Here is a 21,711-nt window from a genome sequence, read left to right as displayed (position 1 = left end):
TCAATGAGCGAGTGTGTTGTACAAAAGACTATTTCAAATTTGAACCAGATAGTGGAAAATTAGGAACAGGTCTACTAACCATCTGTTCCTGCGAGGTTTCGCTTCCCTCTGCAGTTGAATGTTTGCTTGGGGAGACGGAGGGTAAAGAGAGCTGCTTTGGCAGGTACACCACTGTTTACCCAAGAGACCCGGCTGAAGCACCATCAAATAGTGTCTGAGTGTAGATTAAAACAAATTCTCTGACACACTGCTCCTTCTCAAAATGCTGAATGGCCATGGTCACCAAAAAGCAACATTAGACACAGACTATGGCAGCCCCGGCTAAATGAATTACCCTATCTGGATGTAATACAGCCCTCAGCACTGTGAGATAGCTCCCAGTTATTCCCAAGAGTAATGCCATCATTTCATTTAAAAAGCATTTTGAAAAAAGCACTTCTTTCTGTTGATAACACAATCAAAATGCCACTGTATGAGCTCCAAAAACATTGACTCACAAAAAAAAAAGACTGAAATTGTTCCACCGGGGGATAAACTAGCAGCTAATGGGTGGGCTGAGAGAGAGAAGACTTTGGATCCCCCCTAAACACCCCATGTGTGGCCCATGAATAGGGGAGCACAGAGGCCTGTGCCATCGCCGTGGGAACTGGGACAACATTAAACAGTCATTATCCCGAGTGGCTCAGGCCATGTTTTATCTATCAGCATCCCACTTAAGTAACAATGGAGCAGGCAAAGCATCTCAAGCAGGAGGAGATGACGTGTCGTCATGTGATAAGCTCTAAAAACTGCTCTTGGCAAGCAGTTTATACCAAAATACGGCTGCTTGAGTCACAGAGTGATCCCGACTAACTGAGATGTCGTAGATTTGACCTATTTGCCCGAATTAGATGTTAGTGTAGCAGTTAATCTTCCCCCTCTGCAGCCCAGCGAGAATGGAAACTGTTCAGTCCCTCCACCCCTAAAAGCCACAGAGAAGAGGACATTTAGGGCCGAGAAGAGAAGAGTGCAGTTTAATGACATCACATTACACATTTTCTGGGTTTTAAAGTTTTTCCAAACTTCAAACGGCGACGTCTCGCTGCCGTTTGGGACTGACAGTGCGCCAAGTTGCCGGGTGCGGCTTTAAATAGAAGACATTAATGAGTGCCTCTTCTAAAATATGCATTGAGTCCTATTTAATCTTTGCCTTGCTCACATCGCAGCAGCCAGAGGTGAATAATTCTGAACTTTGTTTGACTCAGGCACAAATGGATTTCTCTTGGATGAGCACGGCCCAAGTAATGCTAAACGAGCCAGTGATTGTGTTTTGGACTATTGTTGGTTGTTGGCCAGTTCAGCTAAGACCAAAAGAGACAATAGTGCTACATATCCATTGTGAGATGAGCTGCCAAATAGCAGTTGTTTTATGGAAAGAAGCTTCCTAGGCTGGTTTTCAATTCAGGGGTTTTATGGAGCTGTTATTGTTTTATATGTAGAGCAAGGTCTGGTTTTACGTTGTACTGAGGAATATCTGGGGACAAACAGATGTACGAATGTCGTAAAAAAAGCTTTAATTTGCTTTGTTCTGTCTCTTCAGCAGAGACACCAAACAAATATGAAATGTTAATGTCATGTTTCTCATTCATTCTTGATTGGTTACAGAACAGAACCGAGCCTCTTCTTCATATCTTTGTTTGTTCTCCCATGAGGGTAATAAAATGTCTGATTGATTTAAACACATTCAGCATTTATGATCCAAACTCTTCTCAGTGAGGATTGTCCCGCAGCTCTCTAGTTTCCTGGATATTGTCCACCGTTCGACTGAGGGCTGCTATCTGCCGCAGCATGCCTTCACACAGTGTCCAATGCGCCATATGCAAACAGCACAAAGCACATGCTTTTGCTCGCTGCCTGACCGAACAGATCTTATTACAGTTGAACGTTCTGTGCACAGCTCTGCGTCGAGGCCTCGTGCGCCTCTTGCTATCAGCGCGGGGCCAGACGGCACAGCAGCTGTTTGAATAGTGCCCCTTATGTCCCCCTTGATCCGAGTCAGCTCACCTGGTGTGAATCAAGCCACTCTTGTTTTTTTATTTTTTATTTCTGCCATCTTGGGCATACTTTCTGCTTTGGTTGTTTGTTTTTCCTTCCAGAAATAGAGATTTTTTTTTTTTTTTACTGGCAACTCTGGAGGCAGTGTGTGTGTAGCCTCAGGTGTATTAGAGCATGACTGTCCCCCCAGTCACCCTCTTGTCAGCGTTAGAACAAAGCAGCAGCAGCACAAGCAACAACAGCGGCCAGAATCAAACCGGCAGCACACCTACAAATCTCCGAAAGCTCCTCCTCCCTCTTTGTCTCCCTCTGCCTCTCTGCCTCTCCACTACTTTGCCTATCTTTTTTTTCCTTCCCCTGTTTTCCTCCTCCTCTCATAACCCCCTCACAAAATCTACCTTCTTAGTGCCTCTTGCATGTATGTGGCTCTGCTTTTCAATGGCTTTGCCACTCTGTGGTGTACTCTGTAATTACAGCTCTATAGCCAAGGACTCTTCCAGCCCTTGAGTGAAAGGGGTCCCCACGGGCGCCCCTGGTCCTTCACGGAGGGGATTTGGGCTCTGTGGCTGTAATTATGCCTATTCCTCTGGTTTCCATTTGCGTGAGCTGCTGTTTATTCAGTTCAATCGGAGCGAGGCGCAGAACCAGAGAGGGGAGGGGCTGCAGCTTCATACAGCCAGCCCCTGCCTGCACTGTTTTAGCATTCAAGTGGGCGACGCCCGACCAGGTACATATTTATGAGTTTTCTGCACACACAGCCCCCCACTCCGCTTCCAACTTAAGATTAAACTTTAACTAGTGTTGTCACACAGTAAATTGTGTTTGCTATTTCAAAAAAATATCATACTATAGCTGCCACAACTGGTAATCTAAGCTGTGATAAAACGGAGTTAAGCAGTGCCCCGAGGTGCACAAGGACACAGGTGTTTCTCAAGGTACAGATGACAAGGTTGCCAGTCCTCGCTGTCAAACTGTATTAGTAAATCAATCTGTCATCGTCAAATCCCCCAAGTTTAAATCTCTATAGAGAGAGAGTCTTGCTGATGTGGCCAGACGGAAATGAAAGATGATGTGCACTCAGTAACTTCAAAAAGGTTGTCACTTTGTTTTTTTATATGATTTGATGTCGGCAGCGACGGCTGTACTTGAGCGAAAGAATATAACAATGGATAGAAATTGCCTTTCTCTCGTAATGCGCTGCTTTCCCCGCATGAGCCATTCAACCCGAGAGTTGTGCGCCCCGCCATGAAAGATGGAAAGAAAGTACATTGTTCATCTTAATTTTCTTTTAGCTCAAGTCTGTGCCAACTATTTCCTCGTCTTCTTGCTTGTATTGTGCCCCGGTGTCCTTCAGACGACTACCTACAGTTTGCATAAGAGAAACGGTCGCTGCCGCTGCTTAGACGGGTTGACAGGATGCACGCTCGCAGCTTCCCCCTCCTCTCTGCTTCGTCTCTGTATAGTTGAAGATAGACTACATCAGATATTATGTTCAGTGGGTGTATACATAAACGGATCTCTCTCTCATGTATTCTTACACTTTTTAAAGCCCCCTGTGGAAACTTTATCTCTGAACGCAGCGATTATCCATCATTTCGATGCAGTTACTCAGTGTTAAAGAGCCGCTCTGTTTGTGCCGCATGTGTGTATGTATGCCCCAGTCCTCCACTTGAGGCCACAACATATTTCCTCTCTGTTTATGACTTGATTCACTGGTGGCTTTATGAGCCTGGTGTGATTAACGGAGGAATTTCAGGCTTTCTTCCTGTGGGTCCTGGCCTATCCATAGGAGATAATTATAGCTGTGGCTGGTTGTAAATACAAGCCCAGCCAGGGGTTGTCGGACCAGGAAATGGGACATCATCAGACTTCACCTGGAAAGGAGCATAAATCAGAGGCTGACATAAGAAAGATGTTGTTGGAAGACAACAGGATGCAGGTGCCCTGCAGCAGCTCAATGACACATCTGTTCAGACTTGAGTCATTTCAGACCCCAGATCAGCTGCAAATGAAAGCTGTTTTTTCCGTGACTCAGATTTAAGGAACAAAGAAGGACAAGAGCAGGAAGTGTTGTAGATCATTTTTGACTAATCAAGTCATGATTTAGTCCATCAAATGTCATAGAACAGTGAAAAATCCACAAATGCATTTTTAATCAGGCTGCATTGCATAATTAATCAAAATATTGTCAAATCACAATATGGCTAAGTGCAACATCCAAAACGTGTGACAAAACAGTATTATAATGAAGCACTGTGGTGCTGCAGAGATGCCTTCAGGTGTAAAAAAAAACAAAAAACATGTTTGATACAGACTTCAACAAATGTCACATAATCATAATAATAAAAACTGTTATTCAGAAAAGATCATCCCCACAAATTGTGAATCATACCACAGTCTAATTATCAGTCAGAATAATCACAATATGACCAGTCGACCTAAACCCAGAGATACTCCGTTCACAGTGACCTGAAACTGGAGCAAATCCTCCCTTTTGAGAAGCAGGAAGGAGTGAATGTTTGTCATATTTGCTTATGAAATGACTTAAGTGATTAATTGACCATCATTGTCAGATGATTTTCTGTTAATTCAGTTAATTGTCCTGGCGCTGGCTAAAAGGGACAGCTCATTCCAGGAATTAGACACCACCACAGGCGGTTTACAGGTCCGTCCTCGCTAACTGACATTTTTTTTTTTTGCTACCGAACTTCTCCAGGCTCAGATGGTAGTGAGAGGGGCGTAATCACTGTTTTTTTTTACAGCTAATGTGTGTGTTCTCATTGTTTTGAGTGCTTAGCCTGGACTTGTTTCTTTTAATAGGAGCTCCAGGCAGTCATTGAAGTATTTGCGAGTAAAAAGTAATTAAAATTACAATAGGCTAGCCAGTGTGTTGCTGGGTAGGTGGAGGGGAGAACAGCAGAGGTTGACTTAGCTCCAACTCGCTGCCCTTGTACTCATTCATTAGTGATGCATTGGTTCTCGCTCGGTCCATCTCATCAGAAACAGTACCCTCGTGGACAAAGACAGGGTTGTATAGATGTGCCCATTATGTTAATAACTCCCCCAGCTTTTACACACAAGCATCAGCGTGTAGCAACTCTTTGGGCTGATGTATAGGGAGCAGACATTAGCCGTGTTGGACAGGTGGAGAGCGTGGCTGAATCCATGAGTTTGACTGTGAGTGCTGTGCGTGCATGTACTACCTAGAAGACTGAATTGACTCCTTGACTTTCAGTGCATGTACTTGCTATTGACCGGGCGCTTCGCTTGGCCTTGGACACTTGTTAATCGTAATTAAATGTTTTTGGTTTTTTGTCCTCCTTTCTTTTCTGCAACTCTCAGCTGGCGATGGACAGATGGTACAGATGGACTCCAGTAAGTCTGGCTTCGTGGGTTCACAAGTGGAGCTGCGCTGCATTTTCATCAACAGTAACCCGCCGGTCAAGATCTCTCAAGTCACCTGGCAGAAGCTGCTCAACGGCACCAAACAGAACGTGGCCATCGCCAACCCGGCGCTCGGCGTGTCCGTCCTGTCGCCCTTCAAGGAGCGGGTGAGCTTCAAGCAGGCGGCGGTTCGTCACCGCACGCCCTCGCTGGAGGACACCACCATCGTGTTCTCCAACCTGCAGCTGTCTGACGAAGCTGCCTACATCTGCGAGTACACCACTTTTCCCGCGGGAAACCGGGAGAACATGGTCAACCTCACCGTGTTCGGTAAGCACATGTACAGTTTGTAGGATTATCTGTGATTTTAATTCCGTTTGAATCCACAGCATGTGTAATTTGAAGAAGTTAAAGCTAAAACAAAGGCCCCCTGTGCAGATGTAAATCTCAGTGATGTAATCTTACTTCCTTCTGGTTGTCATGCAATTTGTTTGCGTCTTTATCTAGGTCAGATTTATCTCCATGGAAACAACAGCTGCACATATAGTACAGGTTTTGAATTTTATTTTTTGACTCAAACTCATTTCTGCCTTGTTGAATCAGGAACTTACAAACTTTAAAAGCTCGACCTTTTAAAAGCGGTTTCCGAAATTGTATTGATGACATTTTCAGTTCCCAAAATGTGAAATATGCAGTGCATCAAGTATCTGCTGAGCCAGGAAAACAGTAAGAAATCATCAGATTCTGCATCTTAACATCAGTTAAGGAGTAATTCCCTTGAACATGTTATTGCTGGCCTGATGAGACCTCAGGAATCTGGCTCAGTGTGAGAAAAAGAGCACTTTTCTGAATCAGCTAACGTAAGGTCCAAACAGACATCTTTATTTTTAGTTAAAGTCTAACAGAAAACAGGCTCTGCTCTCACAGGTTACATTGCCACAGGCTTTGTTGTAAACTAAGTTGAGTTCCTTCAGAACACCTCAGACCAGATGCTCCTTCTCTGTTTGCTATAGCTGCTGCTCCCACCACGTTGTTTACAGTTCAAACGAGGTTCTCGCTCCGTGGAGAACCTTGAAAATTCATGTTCAGCGTTGAAGTGAAAATCATTCTGACCGGTTCATGATGTGGTGATTGGGGTGGCGTGCCGTTTAACACCAACTCCAGATTGGCCCATATGGCTTCTATGAAGGGAAACTGCTGCAGAGAGCAGTCAATAAAAATGGCAGGTGAGACGTAAATCAATAAGGCCACTTCGGAGTGTGTAATTTGGCTTGAATAATCTCATCTTGCGCGGGGAAGAAGTAGTGGCTGAGATGTAGTTTATCTTGGAAAGAGGCAGCTTTGAAAAGGTTGTGTGCTGACTCTGATTAAAGATCTAATTAGAAATTAAGTGTTGGTGTGTTTTCCATTAAGTCCCAGGAAAAGAAGAAGGCACTTGGCTTAAGTAGTCCCAGTTGCAGAGCTTCTTGTCAGCTCCGAGTCCCTATTTTGTGTCACTGAGCCTCCAAGGTCTTTTTAGGCTTCTGCGGCTCAGTGAGCGCCGGGAACCTGTGTGCAGATAACCAACCGGCAGCGTTCAAAGAGGCCTCTTCATGGCCTATCTCACTCAGTTGTGCATTCGCTCAAGCTCGAGCCTGCCTTTTGATGTACTACGAGTAGATTGCTAATTGGCAACTCACAAAGGAGTCGAAATTGGATGACTGTGCATCGGGGTAGGCAAGTGGGTTCTACATCTGTGAGAGCTTTGACAACTGCCTTGGCTTTGAGGAGGGAAAGAAGCAAAACTTTGCCTGATTTGAGATACATCACTGTTTTCATCTCTCATCCCTACAGTTTAATTTACTTCAAAGCTGATTGGAGGTGAAGTCAATGAAATTAGACAGTAAAAAGAGATGGAAGCCGAAAGATATCTGCTTAATGAGCTTTAATTACTCACATTTCACTAATTATCCTCTCTCCTCTGCAGCTCGGCCTATGACACGTATGACCTTGACAACACCCACGATTGTGGCCAGGGCCCAGAAACGCAAGATGACTGTCGCCACTTGTGTATCGGCCAACGGGAAGCCCCCGAGCGTGATCAAATGGGACACCAGGTTGAAGGGCGAAGCTACTTTCCAGGAGACCCGCAACCAAAACGGGACGGTGACGGTACGGAGCAACTACGTGGTGGTACCGAGCCGCGAGACCCACAAACAGAAGCTGACGTGTATCGTGTCGTACCGGAATGAGAAGATCACGGACAGCGTGGTGCTCAACGTGCAGTGTAAGGAAACAGCTCCCACATGAAGGCTCTGTTGTTTGGTTCTTACCATTCTGGTTTTAAATAAGCAGGTTTGGTTTGAACTTGTTTTCACTCGGATTTCATGTTCTCATGCTGCAAAAAGTTGTTTCCCAGTGCAAGAGGAAACCGGTCGCCACAGTTTACAGTAAACAAGGTCCTCTTGCAAATGCAGCTCAGAAACGTATTCAGTTGTTCAAAGACAAGAGATAAAAAAGCGAATGAGGAGCTGAATATGCATTAGACTCTCAAAAATCTAATTTTCTCAAACAGATATTTCCTTTTTGTGAATTGTCACTGAATTCAAATCTTAAATGATTCATTGAGAGAAAGGAAAACAGTTCTGGAACCTATTGTGCAGAAAGCATGGGGGAGTTTACTGCTTTTTTGTTGATGTCATACAGGTGTGTGTCTGATTACACCATTATACTGTGTTTTGCTTAAATTAAAAGTATCAACAGTTTGTATTTACTGCACCATGCAGCAGATTATCTGCCTGACTGATAATCACATCCGATATTCAGCATTTTTCAGATTACTGGAATCACTGTTTTGTTTTGTTTTTTTGTCTGATTGACGATAAAATAAAATAATCAAAAATGTGCTACTGTGGCTGTGATGCAGCACAAAGTCTGCAAAGTAACTAGTAACTAAAGTTGTGAAGCAAAAAGTTCCTACAAAATGTAGTAAAGTACAGAAAGTACAGTTCTTGAGGAAATCACTGTCATTTTCACTGCTGTCAAAAAGCTTTCTCACCCGCTGCACATAAAGAGAGGCATGCAGCTGTATTAACGCAGCAGTCTAACAGCAATCATATATAACATTTATGTAACCACAATCACAAAAGCCTATTTCAGCTACTGTGGCAAATTACTTTAGTCATTATAAAAGAAATGATTGTGTAATGGGTGTGCGTTTGTTCGACACATCATTTAACCCAATGACTCACTTTATTCAAACTGAGGATTTTTGTTCAAGGATGTTTGTATTTCATCTTTTATGGTGATGATGTCATAAAATATGACGATGGACAGACCTTCATTAGAAGACCCCTACAGTACATTCTGTACAGCCCTCCTTAATAAACTGAATTTAAAGTAATGTGAAGAAGTAGCAGCATCGCTAAAACTGTGAAAACTGTGGAAATGTGAAGCCTCCAGTGCACACAGACTGAGAATCAGAGCATTTAAACTTGTGAAAGGAAAAAATATTAGCATTTTCATATATTCTGGAATTTTTAATGAATTGAGAAGGAAAAGTTGCCATTTTAAGGATCTTCATGTGGTAATTATGCTTTTTCCTGCAAAAAGTCAGACGCACATTAGAGACATTTTCTGTGTTGAGGATCTTTAAAAGTGTAAAAGTGGAGAATTTGTTCATGTGTTTTTCACAATAGTTGACTTGCTTCAGCAGAGGTACAGTATGGTGATTTTGAAATATGTTGTGGAGGGATATACTGACTGTGGCGTCCTTTCCTTGCAGATGAACCTGAGGTGAAGATCGAGGGCTTTGATGGAAACTGGTACCTGAACCGTCCGAATGTTAAGCTGACCTGCAAGGCTGATGCTAACCCCCCTGTCACGATCTACCAGTGGAAACTGTGAGTCTGCCTGAACCCTAACAAAACCCCTCAAGGCTGAGAAGACGAGACAGCATGGTGTTATTTCTCTATCGTTAGGTTTCTGACTGAGAAAAAACAAGATGTTTTTTTCTACAGGACAAGAAGGCAATTTTATAGAATGGCCTCATCGAGCGGAGGCCGCTCTTTTACAACATTTGTTTCAAGGCATACACAAGAAAGTGATTTCCAAAGATAAAAACACACCAACTTCCCGCGTCCTCTCCAGAAATGTGTCTCTGTTTATTTGTTTGTTTATAAAATGTGTAATGAAGATAAGGCTTGGACCCGAGGCAGAGCACAATGGGCCTATTACAGCAGCGGCACACACCCCTATCTGCCTGATGGTCACAGATACTGGGAGATAAACGCAAACAGAGCAGCATTTGGTTTGCTTTTGGGGGTTTTGCTTTGAAGTCTGAGGACCAGCATGCAGGTAGAGGAGGTAAGAAAGCATCATTGTTAGTGCTGTTGTGTTTCACCGGAGGGCACAGAAGGCAGCGGTTTGTCCCTGACACACAGAGGAGAGGGGCTGAAAGCAGGAGTAGGAGCCGTGGATTAGGCCGGCATACCGCGGGGCTGACATCAGTGGTTCCGCCTCAGAGACTATCGCTGCAAATACACGAGCGAGAAGAGATACAAACATGTTTCAGGGCCTCTGGGAATCGACAAATAATCCCGAGGTTTGATCTGCTTTGAGTAATGACATGAAAGCTGGTCGTGCAGAAATGATGCAGTTTGAGCAGAAGCACCAAGACATGGAGGGAAAACAACGAGAATGCAGAGTTGTTTGCTGTAATTTGCGCTGATCAAACTGTATTTTGATGTCAGATGCAAATTTAAAACCAAATAAAAAAAGGAAAAGTTGGCGCAGCTCTTTGAATACAAAGCAACTTTTTCTGAGCATATCACGGTTTTAAATGAAAGTATTATACGGTAAAATTGAGAGATAAATGTAGCAATTTGTTCTGTAATTGCTCAGTGAAGGCTGAGTTGAGAAATATGTCACTGGACTTGAGTGGATGTGGATTAATAGACCATTGTGCCCTCATTGTATCTACTCCAAGGGCCACTGTTGGATTTTAATGAGGCATGGGGAGTTTCCTTCCCTTTTCTTCTGCGTAGCTTCAGCTCCCAGGGCAGAAACACTGATATACACACAGCAGCCAAGGAAGATAGAGGAGATTGGACCTGGGTTTGGGTTTTCTTTCTTTTTTTTTAAGAGAAGCAAAGGGAGATTTAGGGAGATAGGGGAGAGAAGGAGGAGGAGGAGGAGGAGGGTGAGGAGATGTGATCTAGAAAGACGAGGGCACTGTGCTGACAGATAGGAGGGGACGGCCATTGCTGCACTGAAAATGAGATGCCAAATCTGTTGTGAAGGTTCCCCTGGGCTCTGCTGTGGAGGTCAGCACAAGGCTGTGACGGAAGGATCCGGAACAGGCTGGCAGGATTGCGTCACACTTAACCACAAACACACACGCAGGCACGGACACACACACACACTGGAGGTGTCGCCAAATCCAATAAATATTAATGTCTTTGATACAGATGCGCATTATTTCCAGACACAATCAAATGTTTATGGTATTTCTAGTGATGAAAGAAGGACTCAGATCATTGAAAGTAGTAATACCACAGTGTGGAAATACTGCAGGTTAATGGATTCAAAATCCTACTTAAAGGTGCAGTATGTAAAAATGAAAGCTGCTGTAGTCGATATTTTCTTATTAAAGTAGGTATTAAATAGCTCTCTATTCCAACAGTAATCACTGACTCAGGGTGTTTGGTGCTCCTGCAGTAAAAGAGAAAATACATTTTCTGGTATCCCTGCCCACTTTATCCAATCAGAACAGAGAAGTCCATAAAGAGGCGGTCCTGTCTGCTTGTGTACGTGCAGAGAGCACGATCCTCCTGTTTACTAGCGGAACAGGGAAAGCTACCGATTCCACTGCTAGCAGTGACGGCTTATACTTCCAAATACGTAAGGCAAAGAAAAATGCTCCAAGAAAAGAAAAAAAGAAATAAAGTAGTCGTGCAAGTGAGAGGTGGAGAGGGGGGAGGGGACTGCTAACTGCAAAACAGACAGGAAGTTAGCTAAAAACCACAATAACACAATAACAGAGCTCTCAGTTCGGGTAAGGTCAGCTAACAGGACCACTAGCTGCATAGCAAAGTGAGCTAACTAGCTAACAGCAGCTACAGTTAGCTATTTCTGTCTTGATATTCCTACCCCTGTTTGTTTGGAGGGTGACTTCGACATCTGGCCGGTTTTTACATAATACACCTTTAAGTAAAAGTACTGAAGTAGCAGTAATACAATATACTTAAAGTACCAAAAGTAAATGTATTATTAAGCACAGTGGTCTGTTTCAGAAGTGTATATTACATTACTGGATTGTAGTTATTGATGCATTCATGTGTTCATCACTTTAATGTTGCAGCTGGTAAAGGTGGAGCTAATATGACATCATGATTTATTAGCTGATTTACATTCTGTATTAATTATCTGAGTCCATAAAGTAACTTATGTTGTTAAATACATACAGTTAAATAAAAAGTGCAATATTTGCCACGTTGTGGTGGTGTAAAGGTATGAAGTAGTATAAAATGTTAATACTCCAGTAAACTACAAGTATCTCAAAGTTATACTTAAGTGCCATACTTCCATCACCTTCTACCACGAGTATGTATCTTGAGTATGAGATCTTCTTTAAAGTTCATGTATTTGGCTCATTGTGATAGCTATAATTAAACAATAACATCTTTATTTATGTTACTCTTCACACTTTCTCTTTATGTTGTGTGAAGTGCGTAGAAAGTCTTGGCACGTATACGATCCTTTAAGAAAGCATCCGAGCGTCTTCGATTTCTCTGTTAGAGCATAAAGCCGCAGATACTCCTAAACTGGGTTAATGGGGAGCTGAAACTGCAATAGACTTTAAAAAGCAGGCACCCGGTTTGAACTTTGCTGTTTGTTTTTAAGGCGTTCTCAAGTCTCCATGCTCATTTGCCGAGTCTGTTTTAAGTGCATACTGTAATCATTTTCAGTGAGCGGGGGGGAGGGGAGGGCTGAAAAGTTGTTTATTATCACAAATAACTCAATTACCTCTGTGCTAAGATTTCAGACCTAATATTTCCTTTTTCTTTTCTGGTGCCAAAAAGCAATTTTCCAGCGCGCACATTATCTCACCGCAGTGCATTTTCAGTCAGTCAAAGATGAAATCCCATAAATAAAAAAGCAGTATTATTATTACTGTATTTTGCCTTGTGACTACACTCTAATTCGGAAGGTCACTTATTTATTTTGTGAACGTATGATTGTGTTATCCACATTGATTAAAGGCCGTCGTAAGTGAACTGTTCAATAGCAGTCGGTGAAAATCACAGATTTATTGATGCGCCTTTAAATCATATTTCAGTCAGGTTTATTTTAAAGGACGACTGCCCAAAGTGGAGCCTGCAGGCCTGCCTGAAGGTTCAATTCAGCTATCAACATAGCAATAAATGTATGATGATGTTTATGAGGTAAAAATGCTCTTTTAATTAGTAAGATCTCTAATTATTAATTATTTTTTATTATCTGGGCATGGCAGGCAGAGTTACACCTGGCACAGACAGTTATTGGAGTGTGGGGATCTCACAGTACAGTACAGTACAGTACAGTAGGTGCTTGATTCTGGCCCGTGGCCCACCGTTACGTTCCAGTTTTGGCCCCTCCAAAGGAAAACGTTTGGGCACCCCTGTTCTGAAGTAATGTTAATGCTGCAGGATGTAGTGCAGCCAATCCCTCCACCACAGGGACTATTGAAGCTGATGCCCCACTTATTCAACATAAGCACTTACTGTCGTCTGCGGCTCCTCAAACAGGATGAAACGTCACGGGCAGCATTGAAGATGAATGACAGAACACTTTCAGACCAACAGACCAGATGGATGTTTGATTAAATGAAGTCGCCACTTATTTAGTTAGTTTGAAGTCCAGACAGAAGTCTTAATTTCTCCTCTGAATGAATTTTATCATCTCTTCTAATCAGCTGCCTGTTGCTATGTGAACTGCCTTTTTGTGGGACCTGATTATAGATGACGATAAAATAACAATAAAACGCACAGTATGTTTTTCTTGCATTTAAAAGCCGCCTCCACATGCAGATTACAGTCAAATTAAGATGGCGCATTGATTTACAGTGTCTTTGAGTCCCCTCACTGAACCCTCCACACACCCACATCTGCACACACACGTCACATACGTGCACACACACGAGCAAAGACTCCGCATCCCTCTCAAGCTGTTTGTTAGCCTTTCATTTCGCTGCCCCTCAGGCTCAACACACACACACACACACACACACACACATTCTGATGTCTCACACAAATGCAGACATGGCGGCAGAATCTGTGGTGAATCGCAGTTTGCCAGCCTTTCATTTCTGCAGCAAATCAATTGGGCTTTGCAGAACTCAGCATTTGATAGCGGCTCACAAGGTAACTGATTATTGAATCGTGACATACTGTATTGAAGCTTGTTTTGCAGCTCCATTGCAAACGTGTTGCCATAGTGGCATATGAAAAAACAACTCAACCGTAGCTCTTTCTATTACTTTTGTTCTGAACTCTGAACACTTTATTGCTGAGAGTAAAAATACTCTGTGCTTTTCATACCGACTATCCTGAAAATCATTTAACCGCGTATGGATCAGCTGCTTTTTAACAGACTTTTTATGATATAATAATTAACAAATAGCTTGTCGCTGTGTCTTTCCCCGCGTCGTTGAAGAGCCTTGTTGAAAGCCTGTTTAGTGAAGCTCAAGTGCTTGATGTGTGGCCATTGTTAGCATGAGGCCTAATTTTGTTGCCTCTCTGTAATGTCATTTTGTTTTTCGCTCGCTGTAATAAATGGAGCATTACATTGTTTTTAGTGCTCTTGCACAACTGCGGATCTCGAAGTGTCTCTTCGACAGAGAGCGAGCCCAGGAGCGAGGGAGGAAAAAGTCTCTGCCGCATCCTTTTTGTTTAAGGAAGCCACAACGGCCACCGACAGCCAGCAGCCCACCACAATCAGACCGGAGGGCAAATTAATATTATGACGGTGGTGTTTGAAGCTCTACTTGAGCTATAGCAATGTAGAGAATTCATAAATAAATAAAATAAATGGAAAAGTAAATAATAGTGGGATTAACACAGAGGTTAATGAGGAAATTAAAATAAAAAAAATGTTCATTAATGTCACATTTTATAAATTAAGTGATGCCTCTATTTACTTTTAAGTAGTAGAGTCTTTTTTTATTTTTATTTTTTATTTTGCAGCATCGATCCTCTGTACTGATAAAGCTGTTAGAAGGAAGCTAACAGGAAACGGCTAATTATCATGAAATGAGATCTCATTTTCAGCCTCCGGGCTCCATAGAAAGGTCCAGATAATAGAACGGAGGGTTTTTGCGCTCATGATCCGTGACCTCAAAGTGTGCTGACCTGATCGGAGAACATGAGTGAGTCTGGACGCTGTAGAGATAGCGAACCATGAAGACAAACACCTCAGGCAGGAGAAACGGCCTCCGGTTCTCATTGACAGCCCGGCATTTTGGTAGATTCTGCATTTATCGCTTGATCAGCTGCCTTTCTTGACAGCTCCCCCGAGTTCTGACTTCAGCCATGTGAGCAGTGCACACACACACACACCACCTCCCTTACCTCCTCCTACCACTGTCTGTTTTGTATTCCTCATGCCAAAAAAGCCTATGTCCTCAGGCATCAGCTATGTCTTACCTGTTTGGACCTGCTGGGATTCCCTGTCCTCATAATTTTGTTTGGACTTGATGGATGATGGCTGAAATATATCGCTGTCAAATATTCCTGGTATTTATCTCAGCTCCGACACACACATCCAGGTCTGTTTGGCTCTGGAGACTGTATTTTTCATGCACTTTGAATTGCTTTGCGGCTCCTAGGAGAGGATTTTTTTTTCCTTCTGTGGTCTGGTGTAATTCTGCCTTTTTATGGTGTCTATATTATTGCCTCTCTCTCTCACCACAGCTTGAACGGCTCCCTTCCCAGTAATGTGGAGATCAAGAACAACACTCTGTTCTTCAAGGGGCCCGTGACCTACGACCTCGCCGGCACGTACGTCTGTGACGCCACCAACGGCATCGGGACTCGCACCGGCATCGTGGACGTCAACATCACAGGTAGGTTGATGAAGCCGGTTCCTTCCGTTCTCTGTCTCTTCAGTAACTCTGGCATGGCTTGCGTCAATACAGTACCCCGCTATAAATGTTACCAGGGCCCATCAGACCCCCATCCACCCAAATAAACACAAAGTATCCATGCACGCTCACAGACCAGCTGATTGTAGCAGATTGCCTGTGTGTTTTCCAAGCGGTTCCCACCTCCTCCGGCTGTGCGGCTCCCTGCTGCACCGTGTGGCAGGTTAGATGAGGAAAGAAAAAAAAAAGCCCCTAGTGTTTGTCTATCAGAGCTGCACACACATTGTGAGAACGCAACAGCCGCCGCCTCCCACCCGGCCCTGTTACGCATCCCATGTGTGGGAGCCGTGTAAAGCAGGTCTATCATCGGCGCCTAAAATAACATGAAGGAAAATGGGGGTTTGAGGTGAGGGGTACTGTATTGATCATAGTTTGCTCGCTTCATGCTCACATTTCTCCGAACAGCCCGTGTGCGTCTTTTGTACTTGAGCTCTGCGTTCGTTCTTTTGTCTCTTCTGTCTTCTGGGGAAAATAAAATGCTGAACAAAACTGATTCAGTTCCCTCGCCTTCCACATAATTGTTGGCAAGCACGCACTGTGGTTCTCATCCATAGGAGACCATATTTTGCACTCAAAGCCCTTTGCTACAGTATATACCAGATCTGACTTTGCTATACGTCCTACAAAATGTGGGAACCTCCTTCTATTGGGAGCAGCTGTGTGTGCGGTATTGGGAGACTGTGACAGTTTTGCTCTGGTCGGACTGGAAAGACTTTTTTCCCTTTACTCCTCGTGCTGCTTGGTTTCTGGGAAGCGGGGGTGTTCTAACTTGCATTGCTTTGCATGTTGACTCATGTTGTGTCTCTGGGAACGCTGTGCTTGGTGTGAAGTGAACAGCTGTGCCTTACTGTATCATTGCATACCTTCTTTTTTTGTTTTCCTGTTTCCTCTCATTCAGTGTGTTTGGGTAAGGCTAGGACAAAGCAGCTTTTGTAGGATGTGATGTCAGTACCTGTATTGTGAGAAGTTGCTCATGCAAAGTAGGGAGGGTTAGTAGAGTGATAATAGACATCTCAAAGGAGCTTGAACAATCCTTATTTGTCAGACAGGAAAGTGAGGAAGTAATCTACTATCAGGAAATCACCCTGCACCAGCTTGTATTGAGCAATTGTGTTAAAATGAAATTGTACTGTTTGGAATAAAGTACTGTATCCCTTTGGAAAGGCAAAACAAAGGCACCAAAGTCATTTTCTATTTCTGCTTTTTCATTGATTGCTTAAATTAACAAACCACACTGCTATTGTCCCCATAGTCTCTCTGTTTATTCTCATCATTTGTCCGTTTAATTTCATACAGTGAGTGAGGTGAACAAAGAGTGGGTACATAATGCGAGCGTGTTCACTTTCAATTTGTCTGCATACCAAATTTAAATCTGAGCTGTTTTGTTTTTTTTCAGTTGTTTCTGTATTTAATCAGCAGCGGGTTAAAGGAAATGTGAATGATTGATGTTAAAGCTGTGAAAACAGAAGTCGTTACATCCTCTCGCTCTGCATGTTGACAGTAATTAAGCCACATAATAATTCTTTATCATCCAGTGTGATCACACGTTAACACAAAGAGTTTTCAACTTTTTTTTTTCACCTGAAACTTGATTATCTTTTTCCAATTAGCTAAATGAACTCCATTCTTGATATTTGGACTTCTTCTAAGCACTGTCATGGCAACACATGCACTTAATGGTCTGTTTGTGTCCCCTGCAGTAATAAGCTGGCTGGATGTGAGCTGCAAGTGTTGTTCCATACTGTTATATTGCAGAAATCCTGAATTTCTGTTTAGGATACGCTCCCAAAGGGTCCCGTACAAGCTTTAAAAGCATGTTGCCAGTTCCCATAGTAACAGTGACAAGTTAAAGGGAGAAGAGCCAGCCTCTCCTCTCCGAAAGCGCAGTTCAGAGCTCCAACATGGCGTCCAGTCAAACTGCAGGAGCTCACAAACAGCTCTAGTTGACTGTCAAACACGAGCGTGGTTTGGTCGAGTGCAGCAGCGTGTTCGAACAGGGACAGAGCTGTCCTGTCCTTGTGTTCTCGTGCAGGTGCAACATGGATATGTTACAGCAGGATCATACAATGCTCTTTGCTGATGTTGTGAAATGCTAGCCCGTTCCTGTCTCACTGTGGCCTTGTCAGCGTAATCTCCTGCACGACCACAGAACACCATTAAGCTTTGAGGATATGTGTAAAGGAAATCTCTCCGGCGAGGAGACGTTTCAGTGAACGTGTGGCAGAGTTTGTATCGGTTATGATGACACGGGTGGAGGTGAACCTGACGGTGGGCGCAGCTTCCCCCCTCTAATTCTTTGATGTACTCTGTGCAGCCTTGACATTGGCTGTGCATAATGACCCGATGGTGGAGGTAAAGAAGTATGCTGATGCTTCATTAACTTCAAAGAGCATCTTTGTGCCACAGACAGGTCTGGCCGAGACATGGCAGGCGAGAGAGCCCAGTGCTGGCTGCTGTTCAAGGCTGCAGCACCGGGCCTCGGTAATGCTAGCTAAGTGCTCTCTGCAGAAAGGGAAGGTGAACAGACCGATAGCTGCAGTACGTTTGTTCAGCAGCTCACACAGCAGCCAGAGCTGATCATTTCTAGACAAGAGCTGCACATGATGAATAATTTTTTTTTTTTTTTCCGTTCCCTTGTTAAAGGGCACATTTTATTGGCTTTGGATTTCGAGGCTCTCTGCAGAGTTCTGTGTTCTGTGTCTCAATAAATCAGGCCTTTTTTAGCCTGCAGTAAACTGCATCACAGCAATGACAAATGTGACACTTAAACAATCCATCAAGCACTTCACACCACCATTGTGCATAGGTCTGTCACTATCAGGGCCTAGACGTATCCAAACGTGCCTCCACTAGCTGCATTATACATGGTTTTGGCAGTAGCGCTTTTTGTTTTCATTTTGAAGTTGATTTCCAGATTGACGCAGCAATATACACCTGCCAGTGAGACAACCCTGCCTCCAGTGTCAGGAAGATAAAATGTCCGTGACAACTTGTTTGTATCACTGAAAAGCTATTTTCTCACACTGGGAAACAACACTGATGGAGCACTTAAGGAAGGCGCATTTTAATCAAGCTCCTCAGTTTTCATGGGCGGATTTGTGGGAGCCGCATAACTGTCACCTCGGCAGATAGCGGGGGCCACGGAGCACCTTGTTTCAATTAGTTTGGGGATAGTGTTTGCTGTGGAGATGGCATCGACGACGGTAAGTCGCATGGGCTAAGATGGCTTTCTCCAAGGACATGTGTTCTGCAGATATGGTGTCGCTTGTCAGAATCTAATGAACCACTCTCCTGTTTTAATCAATCCTCGCTCTCAGGAAAAAAAAGAGGTAAAAGGAAAGTCTGAGGGAAAAAAGAAGAAGAGGGAGGAGAGGGAGGGGAGCGGATCTGCAGCAAGAGAGATGAGCCTCATGTAATGGGCGTCCATTTAGCAAATACCTCTCTCATTCACATTCACATCAGAAATCTCTTGAGGGAAAGTTGACAAGTCGTCAGATCTGATTAATCAGGTAATTACTAACGGGAATCAGAGGCCATGTTAAAAAATAGAGACAATTAAACAGCCTCACAATCAAGAGTTATTCTCGATGATTCATTCTCTGCAGCTTTTAACCATCTACCAGGAATGTCAGGCAAACAAAAATATTGCAGCTGACACAGCCACAGGAAGAGGGCTGAATAATGTGGTTAAACCTCAAAAAATCCTCCCCAACTTAAGAGAGCAGAATCAGTCCTTTCATTAAGATAATCAGCTTTTCCACCATCGCACTCTGTTTTTGTGCTCAAAACAAATCGATGCGGCCTTCTTAAATTTCTTCCCAGCGCATAACAGGGCGCGATGAATGGCCGGTTTGTCACGACGGCCTTACAATTATTTCATTATCACCCGTGAGAGAGGAGGTGCGTGTTTTTCCCTCGGTAGTCTACACTTATGTGACATATCGGGAAATGTCTCTTAGTGACGCAGTGCATTCACTCCAGAATTAGTTTGTTTACTCACTTGAATAATCATTGGAACTTGATTAGATATTTTTTAACCTTGACTCTCCCTCACAGCAGCACTAATCTTTGTGCGATGGCGACCGGACTGAGTCAGAGACAATGCATAATTTCTGCCACATTAGCCGGATCAGCTGTGAAGGATAATATCGGATCAGCTCGGGGTCAGCCAGTATGTGAACCTTTTCGGCGATTCCACTTATACGACCCGGCAGCGCTAACTTTCATCCCCTTATTGTCGGGGCTGTGGCACCGAGCTGCTTTAGAGAGCAGAGGTGCAGTCAGCTTTGCCACATGGCTTTACCACTCGGGTTAAACTGGATGGAGTGAGAGCGTTCGCTTCAATTTACCGAGAAAGCGCGAGGATGGTTCTTTCTGTAAGCACGGGCAGCGGCTGCCGACATCTGTTCACGCTCGCCTGAACAAGCAATAGTTCTCTCCTGTGTGAGAAAATGAAGTTGGGAGAGAAAAAAAAAAAAATCCGAGACACATGGTGAAAATGAGATGAATAAAACATAGACAGTCAAATGGAAATATAAATAAATAAAGGTATCCCTGTGACTGGAGAAGATGCTTCAGTGGGTCTGATTTTTTAGAATTTAGTGTGGAGGTAAAGTGGATTCCAGAAAATGGGCTCCCAGGCAAACAGAAACTGGAAGCAGTGCAGAGGCAGAGGTGGAAGAGAGGGCAGGATGCTGTTTACATGGCTTTATGTAACAGCCTGTGTCAACTCCTGGCGTTCACTCCTTGTCACTTTCTCTATCCTCCAAGTCCTACAGTGCAAAGATGAGCGAGGACAGTGAGTCACGGTGGCACTGAGAGGGGCTGACATCCTTTCAAAAGTACCTACGTAGACTTTTTTTCCCCGTTACCCACCAATCTCACTTTAATATTTTTTGGCTCTGCATAACCGATACAAGCAAATGAGGCCACTGCCGGGAATATTAGTTATGTCTATATAATGATTCCAAATGCTTGCCACCAGTTTGGCAGGAAAGCAGCAGCGAGTTATTGGCACTGGCAAAGGAAGCTTTCTCAGCATAAATTTCAATTTGTGAGCAGGAGAAGTTTCTCTGAGCTCAGATTAGATGTATTTATTGCAACTTCGACTGGAAGCATAACGCATTTCATTGACGTGTATCTTTTAGACAGGTGTTGGCCTCATTAGTCTAAAATCACTCTGCAGTTCCTTCCTTCTACTTTCCAAAGAAATTAGCTGCTGACGTTGATGGTTTGAAGATCCTGTGATGCAGTCGTGCCTTTTTTACCCATCCTATCAAATTAAGATGTTTCATCGTCCTTTTTAAACTCACCAAACTCTTAGAAGTACTTTTGACATTAATATGTTCCTAAATCTATATCTGAAGAAGCACCGCAGTTTCTTCCTCAGACCAAACTACTCCTTGTCCACAGGCCTTGCTAGCGGCCATGCTTCTGTGTTTGTTTTTCTAAGTGTCCCAGTGTCAGCTATGGCAAGCCTAGGGGGCCAAACTACAACGGCAAAGGTCGAAGCAAACCTGGAGCGCTTTGTGTTCACAACACACAGGTTAAAGGAACCTCAATGTGGACTTGAAGCTTGCTCAGATCACCTCCTGGGGAGGTCTGAGAAATCGGAGAAATTGAATAAAATACTCAAATTTATGTTTTCATCATTGTAAAATCACCCGAAACTATCAATCGATGTGTTTTGTTACCTTAGAAAGATCCTTTTATATCAACAGAGGGAGCGCCTCCTCTACTATGGAGTCCGCCATGTTGCATTAAAAGAGGGCCCTACGCGTTTTTCACATTTTTAGTTGCCACCTTAGGGGGGGGTGAGACGAGGGGTGTTCAGTTGATTGTAATCTGCACCTTACTGCTAGATGCCACTAAATCCACTCTGGACCTTTTAAGGACGAGACCTTAAGGAAGCCTTTGTGACATGTTAAATGCTTCAACTGTTTTAAGTTTAATCTGCAGAAATGCTGTAAACTCTGACTTTCTCCTGTTTGTTTCTCTAAAAACACTTCCTGTCCCTCCTCGCTGATCACAACAAGCACCACCAAACTGAAACTAACAGAAAGAGTTGATGGTTCATTTTTTATCAGCCGAGACACAGGCACGTCGCGCTCTCCGTCACAGCGAGGTCTGTCGGT

General features: G+C 43.6%; 1 protein-coding gene across 2 annotated transcripts in view; it reads left to right on the top strand.

The window, feature by feature from the left end:
- Window positions 1-21,711, top strand: part of nectin1b (nectin cell adhesion molecule 1b) — a 165,018-nt gene that overhangs the window by 47,628 nt on the left and 95,679 nt on the right. For both annotated transcript variants that reach the window (XM_073483120.1, XM_073483128.1), the window contains exons 2-5: window positions 5,377-5,748; window positions 7,385-7,684; window positions 9,182-9,299; window positions 15,348-15,499. In XM_073483120.1, the coding sequence (XP_073339221.1) occupies window positions 5,377-5,748; window positions 7,385-7,684; window positions 9,182-9,299; window positions 15,348-15,499 (942 nt within the window). The remainder of the gene's footprint in view (window positions 1-5,376; window positions 5,749-7,384; window positions 7,685-9,181; window positions 9,300-15,347; window positions 15,500-21,711) is intronic.

The sequence above is a fragment of the Pagrus major genome, chromosome 2 (assembly GCF_040436345.1).
Source record: "Pagrus major chromosome 2, Pma_NU_1.0".
NCBI lineage: Eukaryota > Metazoa > Chordata > Actinopteri > Spariformes > Sparidae > Pagrus > Pagrus major.
This window is presented reverse-complemented; position numbering and strand designations above follow the sequence as displayed.